The sequence below is a fragment of the Madurella fahalii genome, assembly GCF_045866475.1.
Source record: "Madurella fahalii IFM 68171 DNA, scaffold_1, whole genome shotgun sequence".
Classification (NCBI taxonomy): domain Eukaryota; kingdom Fungi; phylum Ascomycota; class Sordariomycetes; order Sordariales; genus Madurella; species Madurella fahalii.
The window spans coordinates 7,478,668-7,500,696 of NW_027263971.1; the positions used below are offsets into that span (position 1 = coordinate 7,478,668).

The window sequence follows — 22,029 nt, forward strand, 5'->3', positions numbered from 1 at the left end:
TAAAAAGAGATTTTAGAAGAGGAAGTTTGGTTTTATTATTAACCCGGAATTTGAAGTTCAAGTCGTTAAAGAAGTTAGTACCTAAGTTTATCGGCTCATTCCATATCCTAAATCGAGTTAGATCCCTAGCTTATCAGCTAACACTCCCAGAAAAGTACAATCGTCTATATAACATTTTTCCTATATCAATATTAGAACTATAATACAGTCGAAAAGAAGACGATATATCTATAATACCAATACCAGACCTAGAGGACAACGGAGAGTAGGAAGTTAAAGAGATCTGAGATAAGAAACAATTCTAGAGTAAAACCTTTTTTTTAGTCAAATAAGTAGGCTAGCCTTCAGAGTACAATCAATAGATATCAGAGGAAGATATAGCGAATATACCAAAGTTAGTATCGTAATTTCGAAAAATATACGAAAACTAGCAAAAACGTAGGCAATAAGACGTTAATTAATATCTACCTATATCAAGCTATATTCCGGGGTATTCCAGACACTAACCCCGACCTAAATAAAAGAAAACCTTCTGAAAACTATATAATCCTCAAAAGATTGAGGTCGGTACCAGCTCTAAGTTAGGAGCCACCTCTATCTAAACCTATTAAGCCTTAGTATCCGCTATATTAATAGTAATCTCCTCCTCTACTAACTTGAAAAAATGGCATTTAGTACCCAACCAACCTACAAAACTAATATCGCTAAACGATAGATAAATAACATTCTATACCTCCCAGGTATATACCTCAGACTCGTACTATAAAAAGTCAGCAATAACTCAGTAGAAATATAGTGATTGAGACTGACATCAGTATTATAGCTACGGTTCCGACTAAAGCAGGATAACTACTATAGATAGAGCTAGCTATATAGTACGACTATAAAGTAATATACTATATAAGCTTGCTATCGAGGTATTAGTAATTTATATATAAAAATAAGCGAAATAAATATATTTATAGAAGACGGCTTAGTAGTACCGGAAATACTGAATTAGTAGCGATAAGCAGTCTCAATAGCATCGAAAGCCTCGACCAGATCTTTAGTAGCAGCAGTGATCTTCTTATAGCTATAGCGAGATAATATAGAAACTTAAGAGTAATTACCCTCCTCGTCGAGTTTGCTTTTAGCGTCCTCTATACGATAATCGACGATAGTATAAGCCATATCAATAAGAATTATAAGGTCGATAAAGTCGCCAACTATTCCGGTAGTAGCCTATAATCATTAATAAATTCCCTACTAATCCACCGAAAAATATATATAAACTTACTTGTATATATAACTCTTTCTTTACGTTATAGTAGGAGCAATACAAGGAGGTCAACTACTCGAAAAAGCAGTTAATTATAAGGACTTCGCCGGAACAAGGATTAGTGTTTTTAAACACCGAGTAAATGCATTTTATATACAGTATAACCTCGGTAGTGGAGACAGCGAAAGCGTCTATCGTAACAGAAAAGTAGCTAAAGTAACGACGAAAAGAGGGAGTAAGAGAGAAGGAGAGAGAGAGGAAGAGAGAGGGAGGGAGAGAGAGAGGCGAGGATAGATAGCTAGCTATATACAGGAGTAGAGTAAAAAGCAAGTGAAATAATATATAGAAGAGGGTCTAAAGAAAAAAAGTTTTAGAAAAGGTAGGAGAGGAGAGAGGTATTTATACCCGAGTGAAGAGGGTTAGTATACGTCTACAATTTACAGTTATATACAAGCTATACAGTTGTAAGAGCATATATACTATTTAAGTTCTGCAAAGAGAGTAATACTTGAAATCGGATGGAAATCTAGGTAATTTAGCGATAATTCGGAACATATACTGGAGCCGGAAAAGTACAGTACCGGAGCTGCAGAGCCGTACGACCTACTAAACCGAGCAGCAGCCGAGGTATTACCGAAAACCTCTCGAGTATAAAACTTTTTACCCCTCACCCAAATTACAATTCTTTCTTACTACACAATCCTCTAGGGAAAAGGAACTCTATAAGGTATAGCACTTCAATCCTTATCTAACTTTATACGGTTCGAACAGCACTTAATACCTACCTAATATTATCCCAACTACTATCCTTCCCTGATTTTAGATGATATAAATCTGAAGACAGGTTCTACAAAGGGGAGGATAAATTGTAATAAAAGCTACTGGATAAGACCGGGAGAACCGGCTAAATAACGGTAGATAATATCACTATACTAGGGTAGATAAGAACCCTATAGGAAACTCTCTTATACAGGGAACTTCTGATCCGTAAGGATCAGTCTCTATATAGTCGATAATAATAGAAGGCTGTTTATAAAGCTATCGCCCACTGATTGAACCCTTTTCGGTACTGAGATATCGTAGTCCATCTCCCTCAACGTATTCCCAGAACAACTCCCTTTACATGAGACCTCTAAACATAAAAGAGTTACCTCGTATATTACAGCTATTATATCTTTAGCTAATCGATCTATAGCAGTTAGTATTAAGGTTAGAGAGCTGCTTTGATAGTTAGAAATTTGAGTTTTAATAAGTGCTGACTGTGAGGTAGCTTCTCGAGGGTTATATAGCGTTTAGGAGACCTAAGGTAGTGCTGTAGTTAGGCTGGAGGCTAGGGATATTAGGGTCTGAATATATATATCCAGCTTAGATATTACCCTCTCTGGGTCATATAGTATAAGACCGGCTCCGGTAAATCCACTCTAGATATTCTTTTCTGTGATTGAAGTAAAAAATGCTTCTCTGAATCTATAAAGAAACTCTAACTTGCTAATATATATAATATTTATCTGTAATAATACTCAATCTAGTAGCTATATACCTTTTTCAACGGCGAAAAATAGCTAATATCTAATAACTAAAGTATGTACGAGGAGTATAGAGATATATAAAGTATAATAATATTATACTCCTAGCAGTAGATCTCGAATTCTTCGAAGTGGTGGCTATCGTGGCCGTTAAGGATCAGTAGCCAGTATTTACTCTTTATATGAGATACTATATAGAAATCGAAGTGCTGAATCCAACCTATGCTTTTCTTATTGGTAGTCTAGCAATTATCAGTCATTTCAATACACTAGTTAGCTAGAAGGTTATACTCTCGATACTAATTAGCGAGGTGATATTGTCTAGCTAAGATAGTGAATGGTAGGATCACCTAGCCTAAGGTATTTACTCTTTAGATAACTGTAGCCTACTCTCAATTACTAGGCTAGGCCTATTTAGCTCTACTATGGCTATCAGAGGTAATAACTACAATAGTAGGGATAATAATACCTATTATAAAACTAGTCTCATCGAAATTATATAAATCTTCGTTAAAGATACTATATTTAGCCTTAGTATTATATATAAGTATAAACTACTTATAAATAACCTTTAGATCTTCGTATTTAGTCTTCTAATAATCATATTTACATGTAAAACGCATCCAAAGTTCTAGCTGGCGCTTAACGAAGTTGTGAGCCTAGCGTTTACCGATAAGAGGGTGTGTCACATTTGCATAGTAATCGATTAGCTATATCTTCTATGTACGAAAGCCGGGAATAAAATGTATGCGTATATAGCTTAATTATATATCGAATAATTGATTGCTTTTCCAAATCTATGAGCTTATACAAATTAGTAATAAGGTCGTGTTAAGGAAGTTGGCCAACCTTTTGGTAACGAAGTATTCTTTCTATAATAGCATATAACTTAGCTGTAGTGGGAATACTAAGCTTGGTATCGTTTTGAAGAGCTTGTAGGGTTAAAAGAGTCCTTACTTCTTTTGAAGGGGTCTCTATAGCTTGTTGTAGTAAATTTTGTAGATGATGTAGAGAGAGATACATTGTAGTAGGGAAGCAGCCGCTCGCTTAGATTAGCTGCTCACTTATCACACACATTAATCCTAGTTTCAGATATATTACAAAATTTAAAACGATTAAAAAACCATTCTTTAATTATAAATTTAGAGAATTATATAAATAGCTAAGAATCTTCATAGTAAATTCTTATATTATATAGAATTGCTTACTAAGTTTATAGAAATTTTAGTAATAAATTAGTAGAGTTAGCAAAGGTTGTATTCTCAGGGTTATATATGAGATTTCAAGTATGTTATTCTCTTACATATATTATTCATATATAGAATACATTATATATATATATAATATTGTCTTAGTTCTTAAGTGTCTTAGAAAAGCTACTCTCAGTATAATTACTAGGATCAATATATAATATAAATTAATAGAAGGAAATCTATTACAGTAGTTCCTAGAGATTAAAATCCTAAGAGATTATAAAAAACATTTGATCTAACTATTCTAATCCACTTATATTAATAAGATCACTGACTTAATATAATTAGAACAGCCTATAGTAATATCTTTAAGTTATAATAAACTTTTTTCTATATAATAGAACTGCTATCCATAATAAGAGACACTGATATATATATAATATCAGATTAATTCTATATATAGCTATGTTTTATATTCCTAGATATTACTTTTATAATTTTATACCTTATATACTTTATTATAAACTCCAGACCACTCTACTATAAGGTAGTTAATAGAGTTCTACTCTATCTTTAAAGAATAAGCTCTCTAGCACTCTAAATAGAAGATAATACTAGCGTCTAAATGTGAGGACTGGCTTGGTAAAGTCAGCATTAGCATAAAATAGAAGCTACAAAGCCGTAGTGTTAGCAGAGTTATAAAAGTAACAACAACTCTAAGCTAAAAGGGCGTAGATATCGCGTTAAAGGGGTGTCGAAGGAGTGTACAAACAAGGACGATAATGGAGTAGTAAGTAGAGTAAGTGAGCCCAGATGCTATTATCGCAGGGTATAAAGAGAAGGGTAGAAGATAGAGCTTAGAAGAGAGATAGAGTTCAATAAGACTATATCTTGCCTCTAATAATCACTCTGCTCTAATATTACGTATATACTGCTCATGTTGCGAAGCAAAAAGACGATGTAAAGTTCTGGTTTTGCTCGTCCCTCAAAGCAAGTGAGGGCGGAAGAACTACACTATTTATGTGACAAAGTTAACCCCTAACGAGCCAAGATCACATGACAAGGTAGCTCACAACAGGCCGAGGTTCAAACTTGTCAACTCGTAATAGCTCATGTCTAGGTACTCTAGTCCTAATATCCTTAGATCTTTAATCCTTATATATTGAACTCTCTATCTTCTAGGTAACTAGACTATCTGGAACGAGTATAGTACTAAGACACTAATAAACTACATTTAATTAGCTTATAAGTAAAATAGAAAGCTCGCTTATATCGGATAACTAACCTTCTAGTATCGTACAACTCTCTAATATCTCTAAGTTTTCTAATCTCTAGGTTTTTGATTTTCTTAGCATAACCTAAAAGCGTCTATTTACAGATAAGCTACTTATTAACCACTTTCTTGCAGTATAGATAGATGTATCTCTATCTAAGAAATAGTAGCAACTACTTGACAAAGAGTAATAACTTGACGAGTAGATTGCTGTTATATACTAAGAGGCTGCCTTATACTATAAGAGAGCTAAGTTTAAGCTACTGCTCTATTAGAATCAACATATACTAGAATTAGAGTCTCTAGCTAATCCTAATAGTATATCTCTTATAGAAGGTCTTTTAACCTCTTCTGAGCCTACTTCTACAACCCTTATAAATATAGTACTCTAGTAACTTAGAATAGTCGTATAAAGGGAAGTGATATAGAAAACTCTAACCTTTATCTATCCTATATATAGTAGATCTAGTATAACTGCTATTGGTAATTTTCTCTTCAAATATAAAGCGAACTTCTACCTCCTTAACAACGTTCTAAGTAGCAACTACGTTATATATATAGTAAGTTGCTTATATAGGACCTTTAAAAATACTTAGGTTAAGTATATTACTAAGCAGAAAAACAACCTTTCCTTCGATTCTATTCTAGTAATATAGAAGGAATTCATTAAATTCCTTCGTAGTTAGCTCTCTAATCTAGAGATATATACCTTCTCTATAGCTATATAGCTTAATAACCTATGTTAGTATGACAATAAGATAGTAATAGAATTTGTAGGTCGATATATAACTATTACTACCGACTTCTCCTACTAGATAGAAGAGAGTTAATAAGTAATTAACCTTCTCCTGAAATTCTATAAAGAGATTTATCTAGTAATTACCTACTAAAGCATCTTACCTACTATTTACTAGTAGCTAGTAAGTACTACCTACTAGATTAAAGATAGTCAATAGGTTAAAGGGACTTTAGGATATCATTCTCGATTACAACCTTTACTAGAACCTACTATAATACTAGAATCTGTTGAGAGAAGTATCTAAACTCTACTAACGTAACTAAGACATAATATCGTCTACTACAACTATGGAAGGGAGGGCTATATGGCTAAGAACTGTCTATCAAGGCTGTCTAATTCCCTAATACTAAAGAGAGTAAACAAACAGTAACAACACTACTATACTTGCAACTAGCTAGGGTACTACTCAACTAATTATCTCTAGATAGTATTCTAGCACTACAATCAAGCAGAGCATATATCACTTCAATACCCTAACAATGGCTCTACTATTAGTAGTAACTAGATCCTTCTATAAAAATATATAGAGGCTGCAACGACTAAGAAATAGGATAATACTAGGGATACCTCTTATTATATCGAGTTTGATATAGTAATCAAGTTATAAGGAAACTAGGAAAAGACGTCTATAATACTCGACTTAAAAGTAGATTACGATCTAATTAGATATAGCTACCTTACTAAATACTCTCTCTTTAAGCATATTAAGCTATCAGTAGAGATTACTAGTATAACGAGAGCCTCTTAACAGAGTTAAGATGACTAGGCGAATGTTCCACAATAATGTCACGTTACCTGGTAGATAAGAACTCTGCATAGTAGCTATACACGCGAGGAAACTTCTGATTTACAAGGATCAGTCTCTGTCAATAAAAGGAGGCTGTTCATGAAGACTTCTACCTATAATCATTAGTTTATCAGTACTAGTACATCGTGTCCCAACCCTCTTAATGTACCTGTGAACAACTCCTTACAATTCTGATCTTTCTTGTTCTACCACTGACCGAGATAGTACACACGATGAGCACCCCTACAACCCCTAGATCCAGAGAAAATAGCCAAAGAAATAGATAGTAATCTCCTACTCACATTATAACGCTATATCGATCTGAGTTACCTACAGCAGCTGTTTAACCGTTTATACCCTCTTATATATTGTCTAACTCTCAGGTTTCGCCTTCGAAACACCATAAAAACCTATTAGAATTACTCCGTTCTTAGATCCAATGACTCGAGGAAGTGAAATAGTTACGAGAGCGAGAAGAGCAGTTACTCTATAAGCTGGATATATTTCCTAGCGGTTCTTACCTAAAAAGAAGGTAATACCAGTCCCCCTCTAAAGAATTTAGTAACTAAGAATATATTAGAGTGATTAAAGTAAAGAATCTTATCTAGCTTCCTAACAATATCTTCTACCAATACCGTCTAGAATAGCTCTAAGATTTATATTGAGTATTCCTAGAGGACCTAAAGTGATATAAAACTGATATAAATCGGATCCTTTTCACTTTAGGCTAGATAGAAGAGAAGTTTTATAACTAATAGTATAGTTATTATAATAACCTCTTAATAACTAAGTAATAAGCTATTAAAAAGAACTAGAATATATTTAAGAAATAGATATTAAATTATATTCGAGATCTTATAAATTATAAAACTATAGTTGCTAAGCAGCTTAATAATGCTAAATAGCGAAAGAACTAATCTCGTTTAGATTTCTATCAATATCTAGAATCTCTCAAAACCTAGTTTCTATAGTAAGATAATAAGAGATATATTCAGACGTTTTATATTAAACTTTCGCCCTCAATTATCAACTATATCGACCTATATATCTACTTAACAAGCTAGGAACTTAGAAAGAAATAGTTAAGCTAGCTACCTAGATTTAGCTAGGATTCTAGTACTAGAGACGTCGGGAATCCCCCTAGTATTCATCCTATTATACTCCTCATTCATCTTCAAATCGGTAACTATCATCCTACTCTCAAAGAGAATTGTCTTATCGAAATCGTTAGTATAACCCTCATTTTCCGACGCTATATACCAAATCTAATGACTACCCTATAGTACCCCCCTTGTACTCCGACTAGTTAAATCTAATAAATAGTTATAGAAATCTATTAACCTGTTTTATTTACGGTAGTAATATCTATTTCACTAATAATTGCCCCTAGAAAGGCATATCGGTTAGCAGGGTCATCTAGTTCTGTAAAGGGGTTATTCTAAGAACTTTTTTATCCGTTCAGTCTAGTGGTTCTAACTTAATAGAAAATAGTACTTAACCCAAAGGCTAGAACCCCCGGCCCAGAGGCAGACGTGTCAAAATGGCAACCCAGTATCTAGACTAGATCTTATCTTAAAATAATCTAAAGAGATGAGTGCCAACTCTTCTGTCCTACTCGAAAGCTCTATAGTGGCAGGCGGACGCCAAGCTTTCGTATCTGTTCCCAACATTGGACATAGTATCCTCCTGATCTATTGTTCACGTTGACCTCTCCTTGCAGAAAGTGCTTCGAAGGCAACTAAAGCAGTAGCAGCTGCAGCACATTTTCCCCTCAATCCTTTACGGTGATCAGCCTCTTCTAAATTACCTTATCTCAAAACACATCAAGAGCAGTGCATCCCGAGGTCTCCGTCTACAGCCGGAAAGAATCTAGTCTGGGAGTTCAACCTTTCTTCGCCGTTCCCACGTGACTTTTCGTCTGTGGTAGTCAAGGGATGCATGCATAGGATGGGAGAAATGAACTGGAAAATAACTCTTTCACAATCCTAGGTTTGGTAACCTGTAGACTACCGGACAATCAGATTCGCTCCATGGAGCCACAGCTCAGACCGTGGAGACGCCGCCTCACCCAACTTATGCCGTGCCGCGTTGCATTCCCTTATCCGATGAGTCGGTGGCCTACTTAGTAGTACCTTAGCTCGCGGCATCCGGTGGTCTGTTAGCTCAGCACCTATCAGCCAGCACACCAAGCAACAAAGGATACCCGGAATTTTCCGGCACGTCGGTCCCCACTTCATTTGCAGAAAAGACATCCAGATGCAGTTTCTTCAGTTCCTGCATCAGCTCCGGAGATACTTCCTCGTGTGTGTCGATTTTGATCTGCCATCCGTACCCGAACAGAAGCCGCGTGGTTTTGTAAATCTTGCGCGTGAGTTCAGGTCGGGCGTTTTCTCCCGGCTCCCCGAGAACTTCTCGGAAGTCTTCGATATTCCTGGGCCGGTCGGAACAAGATAACGGAAGTTAGCAACCTATTAAGTTAACGTGTCCCAAGTGTCCACCGTGAAGGTCAAGCATCGAACAGAGCTTACCAGAGCCCGCGGACAACGCGAAACGCTTCCATATGGGTGTATGTCAAGGTGGCTTTGAGGCCTTTATTCATCATGTCTCGGAGATTGGCTCTATCAATGCCGGATAGACTTTGGTGACATGAATCGAAGGCGGGAAACCCTAGATCTGCCCATTGCGTATCAAACGCTTGTACCAAGTCGAGCTCAATCACGTTCGGCTTCCCTATCCTTTGGAGATACTGCTCATGCCATTTCGACACGGCATCCCTGTAGCCGAACAGTGTGTGCAAGGGCCGATAGAATATATCGTCTTCCATCACGGGCTTTCTCCGGCCTGAGTCACTGGCGCTGACGGACTTGAGTGTAGATCTCATGTTTTGCCTGCCATAAAACAATGAGCGTGTCCGGTTCTTTCCCGCTCGTTTGCACTTCATGTCCAAGTGAAAGTTAAATAAAGAACAGGATACACAGACCCATGCAGAGGCTTGGCTCTGGATTGAGCAGAGTCGAAAATCAGCATGGGCCGGATCAGATCACTCTGCTCCAGTTTGCTCGCCGCCTCGTCACGAGCATCCCATGCCCTCTTGTAGTTGTCGCCGTAGCGGTCCAAGTACTGCTGGAACGGCTCTTGCTCTGGGGTGGCTTTGAAGTCATTGTACAACTTCTCAAACTCCTTGTCGGCCTGGACACGAGCTGCGTGGTAGACCTCCAGCTCCGTACAGGACTCTTCCGTCTCCTCCACATCCAAATCATTCTCACACTTACCCGCCAGTTAGCCGATACCACCCCAGAAATGTGATATTGTCGAGGATTAGTGGCTCACAGTATAAATCTCCGGCGCGCCTACTTCTCCGATACGATGGTGATGCGAGACGAAACTGCAGGGGTCAGTGGTTGACAGATTTGGAGCCTTTTCCACCACACCGAGGAAAGGTTGGGACTAAACTTGTTCAAATACTGGAAGAAGTCACCAGAGAACGTGAATTCAATGGTGTCTTCCCTTTGGGTGGCATTAGCCACCTGGTACACCATCTCGTTCAAGTATTCGTCGGCAACGTCAAGGAACACCCCTTTCTCCGGAGGCATCGCGACAAATAGAGCTTGGTTGATAGCGTCCAGGCTGGACTCGGGAGTCAACTTGGACTTCAGAGCCATCATATAAGCCTTGATCACGAAGGAGGGTGACCAACCCCTGGGCGGTCGAGGCGTCGGCGGCGAAGGGGTCGGTGCCGGGTCCACAGACAGCGGTACAACGGTCTCAGGACACAGCGGTGCGACGGGGTCGGGCCGCTTGGGCTGCTCGCCGGTCGGCTGAGTTAACAATGCCAGTTCCACCGTTTTTCCCAGGCCTTGACTGTATGTCCCTGATCAGCACAGGCAGCTGCTATCTCTACCACAATGTTGCCAGAGCAGAAGTTCGTACCACAGAACCACGGCCAGCTCTCTGATCAAGGACTCCATCTTCAAGTGCGCTGACAGAAAACCCTCAGTTTGCGCAAGCACGGCCAAAAGTTTGGGGTCGGTCAACCCAGTGGATGATAGAAGCGTCCGAGGTAGGTACACTAGCTGAGATCCGCACTGGCAGCACCCCGTTTCGTATTGGGGTAGGAAAGACGAAGGGCAGCAGCGGGCAAAGGAATGCTGAGAGCCTGACGGTTCCTGTCATTGTTCCGGTTTTAGGTGGCAGGATTATGCCGGGCTCAGACCGGGATGTCAACAAAAAGCCGGAAGTTCACGTCGGGCGAACAGCGCCAGGCAATTTCCCCCTCATTCCTGTACCGGGCGGGTCCCGTGCCAAGTTAGGGGTCTTCTGCGGTGACCGCGCTTAGGCCGTAAAAGCTCAGGGTGGATTATGGAGACGGGCTGGGATTGGAGGACATGGTGCCATATTAAACCTGGCTGTGATAGCTTGGCAAACCCACGCGGACCGAAAAGGCTATGGGTGTATCCCAGAATCGCCAATCCGAATGTCACTCGTACTCTCGCCTACATACCTTCAAGGCTCACCGGCCTCTCAGCAATGGGAAAACAAACTGAAAAACAGCAAGAAACCAATGACTTGCAACCTATTAGTCCGATCATTGGTCTCGGAAGCCGCTCGAGTTAATCCCGTCACCACGTGCATACTGCGTGGCCAGACATCATTTGTCACTACACAGGAGTTGGTGTGCAGGGCGACATCGTTCGACGCGAACCGTTTTACACATGCTGCCACGTCATCACGCAACCATGAGCTGTGGCTACTGGCCGCACCAGCCTGTTGATCTTCCTATAGCGCAGCGTTTCCTTTGTGCGGGGGGTTATCAAATCCCAGGCGGGCGCCTTTATGGGTAACACGTCTGGAACCACATATTAGTCCTGGGGGGTATACGACGGGATAATCCAGCGGTAACACCGGCACCAATAACAATCTGCACCGTTGAAGAAGAACAAGGAATGAAACAGAAGATGGCAATTTGCACCGAAGAGCTCTCGTGTAGGCTCATAGTCCATCGGATACATCGGCATCTGTCAGTTTCGGAGCGATGACCCAGATCGGGAAAGCTAGATCCTCGCAGTCACCTGAATAAACGGTCTCAGAGTATCATGCTTGGTATGGAATTCCTAGAGTAAAGATATTGGAATATATTCTCTCATTGATCATGCAGGACGCAGCAGCAGCATCCAATCCTTTGTCGGGCCCCGACGCTCCACCTTTCAAAAGCGTCTCCCTGCACAAGTCTCACGGCTCTCAATGTCAGGAAATTGATGTCAATATCCATAGCAAAGCCAAGAAAGCTAAACCCCCATGTCAAAAATCATGTCACACTGCCGAAAATACATCAAAGCCTACCACTCCCAATATACCTTTTTACTACCTTAACACTCTTCGAAAACAAAGGGGAAATTTCGGCTAGAATATTTTTATTAGAGTATTCATGAGATGATGCGGCATATTGTTTTGCTTGCTTTGGGAGAAGGGTGTGTTTGTGGAGTTCAGATGTATGATGTTTGCCATATAAACTCCTGCAAAACGACTCGAAGCGGCAAGACTTCTTCACCGTGACTAGTCAGACACGTTCTAGATTACAGGCCACCGATGACGCCCGAAAACGTCGTTTAAGATTCAAGATACCTTACCACTACATTAGATGCTTAGAGCGGTAAGGACCGGATGTATCGGGTTCCCCCGGCGTTTGTTAGGAACCCAATAAGCGTCAAGTCATGTTTGCATCTAGAGTTTATTCGACGACTCCCTGTAGCCGCCGATACGGGATGGCATTGCGGATCCCCTTGTTGATAGGCGGCAAACCCGGCGAGGTATTTTAAGATCGTAGCTATCTGCAGATCTCTCGCCCATGACGCCACTGCAATTGTAAACAGTCTGGTGTATCACTGCCCAACGCAATGCAGGAGTGTTTGAGAAACTTATTTGTTATGACTCATTGAGCGCCGACTGGGTTGCACTGTCCATTGCTGTAGATGCAAAGACCACAAGTGTTGACTGGTCGTTGAGAGACATGGGGTGCCGTTGCTGGATACCGCGGGTAATTCGTTTCTCGAGCCGAAGCATACAGGCGAGGACTGCAACATCATCAACAAATAAGAGCTCCTCGCTGCCCCCATCTCGTCCCTCATACTTGACAGCAGCAGCTACCTACTCCATACTACCCTTCGCACAATCTTTTGATCAAGCTCGCACACCCTCCGCTCGGATATCGCGCCCCCACAATGGCTGCCAGTGACGAACAGCTCTGGAAGATCTTTGCCAACAAGCTCAAATCGACCTTCACGGTCGGCCAGGATATCGGGCCCAAGAACCGAGTCTATATTCCCTTACTCAACGCGACTGCCATCCCGGCTGGGAATAGCGTCGACAGCGCCATCACCAACTATGGTGTGGCCCAGGCCGGGGATTCCTTGATCAATTTGGACAATCCCATGCTGGTCCGGTCCAATGAATCATACGCGAAAAGATGCCTGTCATATCTGCGCTACGTACAGCTCGTATGTGTGCCCGAGAGGCTGCTGATACATAGCATGAGAGATTGCTCACTACAACCGTCATAGAACACCGACTCCTCGGTAGGATCCGCCGAAGTCTTGAAGGAGAGGAGGGCAACGGCGGAGGAGGCCGACAAGCGATTCCACGAATTGAAAAGAGAGCTCCGGCAGGAATGGGAGGAGAACGGCAAAGTTGGATCATTCGATACTTGGGCAAGAGAAACCTCCAACAGTTACTCGACATACAAGACGGAAGCAGATAGTGCCGCTGCAGCATTACGCAGTGTCATGGCCAAAGTCATGGGCCCGGGCGGGGAGGATTTAACTGAAATGCTCAGGAACCTGGGAAAGGCTCTGGCCCAGGAACCATCAAAGTGAGTGACATGCTCCCCCTGCATTCCTAGGCCCGTCTTCTTTTCTTGATCTAATATCTGGTGCATAGCTGTACCATGGCTGTGTCGAGCGCTCAAGTCACGGGCAATCCGGTGGTGTCCAGGGATTGGGCGCCGAAATACGTCATTGACGCGGGCTACACAAGGGCGGTCCAGAACTGGATCTCGACGTCTCTCGACCCCGGTGTCAAAGAAACGAAGATCTCCTTCAACCCGTCGGAGAGTAGCCAGTACAGCTGGGAATCCCTGGGCCATAGTAGTGACAAGGTCAAGGCCCGCGGTGGCTTTTTCCCTTTCTTCCGGGTCGAATACACATACGAGAAGGAGAAGAAGACGCACGAAATTCGAGCCAGCGACATCGGATCGACGGTCAACTTCGAGCTTGTTGCCCGAGGCATCAGGGCATTCACAATCGATCCGGACAGCAGCTGGTGAGTGTCATTCCCGCGAGACCAATGAACTGCAGGGCGGGCTGAAACCAGATCCTAACGATGTCTGCTAGGAACCCGGGTGATGTGCAAGCCAAATACCCGAACGTTTTCCCTGAAACCCCCGCATTCCTGAAAGAGCCTATGGTGCAAATCACGCACGTCGTGGTGGGCTTCAAAGTCGACTTGAAGATCAAGATGGATAAGGCGCTCTACGACAAGGTTTCCAGTTACATGGAGGAGGCTTCCAAGCACGACGCCAACGCCACTGCTACCATCTTTGGCTTCCGCATCAACGTCGGCGGGAGCGGTTCCCACGAGACGGAGAATTCGACCAACTGGAGCGATGTCAAGAAGAACCAGGACGGCCGTGAGATCGTCATTCCGGCCTCCACCGACAACAACCCTGTGCTCCTGGCCGCCTTTGGCAAAGTCCTCGGCAACTAAGTCATAGAGGACGAGGAGGTCGGCTCAGCTTGGGTACCATTGACGCTTCTGTTTTTTTTTTTTTTTTTTTTTTCCAAATGTCGCTCCTTGATGTCAATCATGTCGAAGGGTACTACAGTATCCGATACCTAGTCGTTGGGAAGAAAAGTTTGCGAAGTGGGAGATTGAGCATAACGAGAAAAAAGTCACTCTTTGCTTCGAGGGCGCCTCATTTACGATTGATGGTCAAGATACTGCGTATTTTTGAGTTCTCTGTGGGTTCATCCAGTCTTTCGTACATTCCAGTACCATCAATATGGAGCGGTTCAATGGATGGCAGCTTGTTTGACTGCCCATTTCTTAAACAGACCGGTCCTCTGAGACGGACAAGAGAGATGACATAACTGGGCCGATTCCTCTGAACCAGCCAGTACACCCTCCAGCACCTCGTGCACAGGAGGGGGCCACTTGTCCCATGGAGACATCTTCTCCGCTACCCTCGTCCAATCTCATCAAGGTATTGCTTCCCGGCATTTAGGATGGCTAGAACAGGGATGGAACTATGACCTAAAACCGTAACCAACGCTGCCAAGAATGCTGCCATTGGCGGTGCTTTCTAAGCTAGTAGCTCCCAGTATTATACGATAGCACGGTGAGGTTTCTTGGCGGCCGAATATTCCTCCGGTAGAGATACGCAAGCCTTTGTCATAGACTGGTGAGTACGACGCTTTAAATGTGAATTAGTCCAAAATCTAAATCCTATAAATTTTTATAAATAACGTAACTATATAGCGAGCAATACAATATAGCGAGCAACACAATATAGCGAGCGATACATTCTGCCACCCTAATTGAACTATCGTATACCATCGTAAATTTCTCTACAATAAAATATATCTGCTACCCAAAATGAAGTACAATTACAACTTACCCTCTAAGATATAGAACGTGATAAGATACTTAGCTTTCGAGGTACTGTAAAGTGATATAAAGTACCCTTTAAGATATTCGACCAGCGAAGTAAAGAAATCTTCCTTCGAGTAGATATTATCCCTAAAAATCAGAATTTAAATCCCCTCGAGGAGTAGGTTATTATACGAAGGATTCTTGATATCTATAAGTAAAGGTTTTCACTAAGATATACTATTATCAAAGATATAGCCGATTTACTATATATAGTGTACGACGTGTTATATGTCGGACTATATTAGGCTTCTAACTTCGTACGATGATAACTAGAGCTTTGGATATATTAGTCATATTTATATGATTACTAGAGAGTTAAATGCGAAGATCTAGAGATAATCAGTATATAGTTTAACCTTGTTTGTAATATAATCGCGAAATATAGAATCTAGGAATTGGATATCTGGAACTTTAATAAGACTAGGTTTTTGATAGGCTAAATCTTAACTACCTTTATTATTACCTTATTCGACGGCTATAGAAGGGCTAAAAAGGTCTAGCCTAGTAATTAGGAATAGATTATAGTAATTCGGGTTATATACTTAGGTAGTTACATTATTCCTCTATATATAGTAGTTATAGAGAGAGTATATCTCAAGAGTTGGTATTATAATAGTCCTTTTCTATCTAATTAAATAGTCGATCTTTTGGAAACTAATTAGATAAATAACTAGATAGATCTTAATTAGATTAAGTATTTCGATAAATACTCTTATCTTTATATAATAGGTAGAAAATATCTTCTAATCCTCAATAGATATAAGAGCTACTACATATTTGAGTTTAAGGATTATTATTAATTTAACAATATTATAATACTCTATGTATCTCTATACTTATCTTACTTACTTCAGCTACTTAATATTAGGTACTTTAGTATATTGAAGTAGTTGTATAGCAAGGAAATCGAAAAATTTATATATAACTATATTTACTATATTATGAAGCTAGACTTCTTACCTTTTACGATACGTTCAATGTAACGTTTTTGTCTAATAATATATAAAGAGATTTCTAAAGGATAGAGCTTATCTTATTTAACCCAGAAAAGGTAATTTCTTAGCTAGATATTAGGCTTTATATACTAATACCTCTTACTACTCCCAAGATATTATATGATAGTTAGGTCTCTAAGATACCACAGAATACAACTGAGATCTCTCTTCAATTAATATACATCAAAAATGATATTACTAGATATCAAGGTAGCTCTTTAATACTAATTCTTAGAGCTTTTAACTAAATTATAAAGGGTACAATGCAAGTTATATACGAGGTAGTATTCATAAAGGCTCGTATAAAGGAGCTTGAGAGGATAAATACAGAACTAAGCAAATGCTAAAGGGTTAAAAAAAAGTATATTAGAGCAGGAGAACTACTAACTATATAGGATGCAAATGATATTTTAGTAGAAAAGAATATATAGGTAGAGCAAGAGGAGAAAATATAGCTAGAGAGTAATTATATAAAGAGATGTATAAAAGGCTTACGACATCGTAGTAACTACGGTAAAACTGGATATAATTCTTATACGTACTAAGAGGATAAAAAACAGATGAGGAATCAGATTCTGGGTATTTTTAATTATCATTTTCTTTGTAGTATTAGTATCTTATATAACAGTTCAATTAGAGTAGTGGAGTATATCGCTCACTATATTGTATCACTCGTTATATAGTTATATTATATACCTTAGTACAAATAAAACTTTTCACCAAATCTCGATAATAATCATTACTTACTTATGATACCTAAAGAAATTTCTCTATCTATAGGTTAATTCTAGTTTTATAAAACTATTATTTTAGCTAATTATATTTAATTATTAATATTATTATTATTATACTACTTTACTTAAGATAGGAGGTACTAAACCTTTTACTATTATATATATAGGAAATTGTATCATATATACTAAGTATAAAACTTATATTAATAAGTAATAGTATTGAAGATAATAATGATAATTATTAAGCTATATAGAAGTTAGAAAAGAAGGAGATGAAGAAAAGAATTCAAAGTACTTGATTAAAAGTTTTATCTAAAAGAGAGAAAGCTAGAGTTATTATAGATTGAATATTGTGAGCTTATCTTAGATTCTTTTGGACCTTAGAGGAATTGAATAGGGGGTTTATTGCTAATCTCTTGCTTACTATAACCCTTAATATAGGTCTTTTGTTTACTGTGAGATGCTTTTTTGGAACGTGAGATTCCTTTGCTCCACAAGTGAGATTATAGTAGATTTAGTGATATTAGGCCCTCGTTGCTTACTGTGGAGCTTATTTCTTTGCCTCGTAGGTGAGATTATAGTTGATCTAGAGATTTTAGACCTTGTTCTAGGTGTTCCGGCACTGCTCTAGGTATTCTAGCACTGTTCTGGGTATTCTAACACTGTTTTAGATGCTGTATTATCTCCAATGAATAGAGAATAATAATAGTAGATATTAATTGGTTGTAAAGGAAAAGAAAACCTTATAAAGGCCATAAGAGTTAGAAGCTCTTAACTTTAGATTTAATCTACTACTACTTCCTTCTTTTTCTCGATCTTCTCAACCTCTAGTTCTAGCTATCGAACTAGGTTATATTTCATTAGACAACTAGATTTTATCAGCTAACCTAAAATTTTCCTCAATAGCTTGAGATTTTGAGAGTTTCAGCTCTATAAAATAAGGCTAAAATTCTAGTAGATTCAAATCTCTATCCTTAGCTAAGTTTTAAACTTTAGTGGTATTAATACTAAATAATAAGATACTTCTCTATCTCTTAGTCCTCTCTATAGCTATAGTAAAGAGTAAGGAGACCTATAATTTTCCTTTAGAAAAATAAGTTTTATAGGTCAATAGTTCTATTTCAGCTTATATTAATAGAGAGCTCTAAGTTTTAGTAAGCTTCTAGTACTTTTGTAATATCCTATTAGTAAATAGTAATTTGGAAAAGCTTTTATTAGTTAGCTTAGTAGGCTAGCTTTTGACTTATATTTTCTTAATACTTTCTCTAATACAAAGCCCTATCTTTGACTTTAATTCTAACCTTAGCCTTAGTCTTACTTCTAAGCCTAGCTTATCTACTAGCTAATAGTAAGCGTAGCTCTTTCGGATTATTGATAAATAAGCTTAGGAAATAAAAAAGAGCTATATATATAACTCTAAACTATAACCCTAACCCTAAACTAATATCCTCTTGGCTATACAAATAGGTCTATATATATTATACTTGATTTAATTAGTCTTGAAATAGGATTGAGATGTTGAAATCTAGGTCTATAACACTAAACTATATAAAACTTGGCTTTATAGAACTAGATATAAGGTACTCATATCAGTTCAGGTTAGATACTAATCTAGATCACTATGATCCGAAGTTACGAACTATAGTAATCAGTATCTATACCTAGAACCTAAGGCTTATATTAATATATAAGCTTGGAAAATATAAAAGGAGCTATATATAACTCTAAGCTATAACCCTAACCCTAAGCTAATATCATCTTAGCAATATAAGTGAGTCTATATATATTGCGATTGATTTCATTGACTTTGAAACAGGATCAAGAGATTGGAATCCAGGTCTATAGAACCGAACTGTGTGAAACCCGACTCTATGGAACCAGATCCAAGGCATCTATATCACACTGGGTCAGATACTGATCCGAATCGCTGTGATCTGTTACAGATCACAGTGATCAATATGTATACCCATGCAATAATTTCGTATCTTTGTACTTGGAACTTAGATCTGAAACTAATGAATCTAGAATACTGTGATCTAATGTGATCTAGTGTGATCTAAGAGCCTAGATTACTGGGATCTATACGCTCAGACCTATATCCATAGATCTAGATCCCAGTAGTTCAATGCAAGGAAATAAGGATAAGAGGGAGATTCATCCTCGTCTCTAAATCCTGGGTCGAAAAGAGAGTAGTAGTGATGTAGACATGTATATACACACAATCAAAATATATGATCAATTACACCTACCTTGAAAAACGCTTTGCATTTGAGATTTGAACCTTAAACCTCTACTCTATTAATCTACATACTTACCATTGTACTTACTGACTATATTCTCTATTGTAAGAGTCTCCTACTCTTACAGGTTAAATAGTTCCATCCTAACCTTTAGCTTCTCACCTTGCTCTATACTAGGTAAAAAGCAGGTCTTTGCCTCTTGACAGCCTGAAACTAATAGATCCTGATCACTGCGATCCGATGTAATCAAATATGATCTGAGAGCTCAAATTACTGAGATATATATATCTGGATCTATATCCGTGGATCTAGATCTTAGTAGTTCAATGTCAGGAAATAAGGATAAAAGAGATATTCGCCCTCACATCTAAATCCTAGGCTGAAAGGAAAAACAAGTTAGTTACGTAGATATATATATATACACAATCAAAACACACGATCAATTGCACCTCCTTTGAAAAAACGCTTTGTACTTACGATTTGAACTTTGAACCTTTACTCTATCTATCATTTTATCTACTACTATATTTGCTAACTATTCTTTTATTATAGGAGTCTCCCACTCTCATAGGTTAAGTAGTTCTATCTTAATCTTCTGCTACTCATCTTACTCTATGCTAGGTAAAAAGGAGGTCTTTACCTCTTGACAGGGAGTCTATTGAAATATAGAGTAATAAGTTTGTTCTATTTAGACCTAAATCTTATCCTAGCTTCGAGAGTAGCTAGAGACTTCTTCCCCTAGGATGGGCCTCTTCTAGGACTGAACTGTCTAATAATACATTGTTAACCTACTATACCTTAGTGGTAATGGTCTTCTGTATTATAAAGGAATATAGTACCTTCTTTAATTCCTTTTTCTCTCAATATCTCTTCATCTAGTTAAAGGGAAATTAATATTTGAATGAAAATAGGAAAAATAATGATCTAAAAAGGGTAAAAAAGTGTATTTAAGGAAAAATATATAAAGATCTTAACTAGTAGTATCGTCTATATAGTTAATAGATATATCCCTTTCTTTAAGGTTAATCTAGTTAGGGATTTCGTCCTCTATCTATGCTAATCCCTCAAATATAGCGATAGTTAGTTAGTTTATTAAAGCTCTTTTAACTATCTCTTTAGAGATAATATAGGCTTTAATAATTCTGTCTGCTATTGTAATATTAGCTAAAATCAACTATTTCTTTTTAAAGTTAGATATTAAGTTAATATCCTTGAAGAATAGTATTTCTAGAAGGATATTGTAGCCGTTATCTTTATCTAGAAAATGAAGAAGTAAGTTATAACTGTTATCTTATAAGGTACATTTTCACCAATATCTCTTCTTTAAATAGGTAGGTACTCTCTAACCCAAAAATAGATATACCAAAACTAGTTTTACCCCTAGCATCTGATGTAACCTAACTACCACCACTACAAAATATATCTCGAGATTAGACTCCTACTTCCACTATAGTTTTTTCTATAGTAATAATGGGTTTCCAACATCATCAAACACTAAAGAGATATCAGGCCCAAGGGACTATTGACTTCTTTCATTCTAACTGTAACAAGAGCTTCTAGGCTAGACTGGGGGAACTGGTCAAATGATGGTAGATAATATTATAGTACTATGATAGATAAAGTTCCCATAGAAAACTCTCTAATGTGAGGAACTTCTAGTCTATAAGAATTAGTCTTTGTATAATCAATGACAAAAGGAGGCTATTTACTACAATATCACCTGCTGGCTAAGGTGTTTTCGGTACTGAGATATCATGATCCATCTCCTTCAATGTGTTCTCAGAACAACCTCTTTATAATTCTGATTCTTCTGTTCTATCGTTAGCTGAGATAGTACCTATAATGAGTACCTCCCATAACCTGGGAGTAGAGTCGAGTTCCGGAGAAAACACCCCCCAATCATCTACAAATCCTGTACATCTTTATCGGTTAGAATTACTAGGAGTTCGGCCTTATATATCTTCATATATGTAAGGATGTTATTCTGAGAACACGTTGAAGGAGATAGACTACGATGTCTTAGTATCGAAAGGACCTTAGCTAGCAAGCGATATTGTGGTGAATAGCTTTCTATTGTTATTGACAATATAGAGACTGATCCTTACGGATCAGAAGTTCCTTGTATGGGAGGGTTTTCTACAGGGGCTTTATCTATCCTCAGTACTGTGATATCATCCACTGTCATTTAGCTGGTTCCCCCAGTCTAGCCCAGAGAGTTCTCGTTATAGTATATCTTCTCGGATTCCCAGGTTCTGTGTCAAGTTCCGTATTATAATAACCTATTAGAATTGACCTATCTTTAGATATAGTAACTAGAAGTATTGAAATAACTACGAGAATAAGAAGAGAGTTTATTTCAGAAGCTAAGTATCAAGAGGTAAACACCTCTTTTTTACCTAGTATAGAGCAAGGTGAGAAACGGAAGATTGAGATAGAATTACTTAATTTATAAGAGTAGAGGACTTTTGCAATAGTATTAGCTAGATATTTTGCGTAGTAGTATATTGTTGAATCTAAACCT

The 22,029-nt window shown here is 38.5% G+C and overlaps 2 protein-coding genes across 2 annotated transcripts; one reads left to right on the forward strand and one right to left on the reverse strand.

The window, feature by feature from the left end:
* Positions 1-9,360: 9,360 nt before the first annotated feature.
* On the reverse strand, positions 9,361-10,804 carry MFIFM68171_02152 (uncharacterized protein; the record flags this gene model as incomplete). Its single annotated transcript, XM_071057574.1, has 5 exons — positions 9,361-9,724; positions 9,817-10,103; positions 10,167-10,221; positions 10,302-10,697; positions 10,767-10,804. 5 exons carry the CDS (start codon positions 10,802-10,804, stop codon positions 9,361-9,363), a joined length of 1,140 nt encoding a protein of 379 aa, XP_070913675.1.
* Positions 10,805-13,054: 2,250 nt separating this feature from the next.
* On the forward strand, positions 13,055-14,594 carry MFIFM68171_02153 (uncharacterized protein; the record flags this gene model as incomplete). Its single annotated transcript, XM_071057575.1, has 4 exons — positions 13,055-13,330; positions 13,394-13,701; positions 13,770-14,150; positions 14,222-14,594. The coding sequence occupies 4 exons, from the start codon at positions 13,055-13,057 to the stop codon at positions 14,592-14,594; spliced, it is 1,338 nt and encodes a 445-aa protein (XP_070913676.1).
* Positions 14,595-22,029: the final 7,435 nt, after the last annotated feature.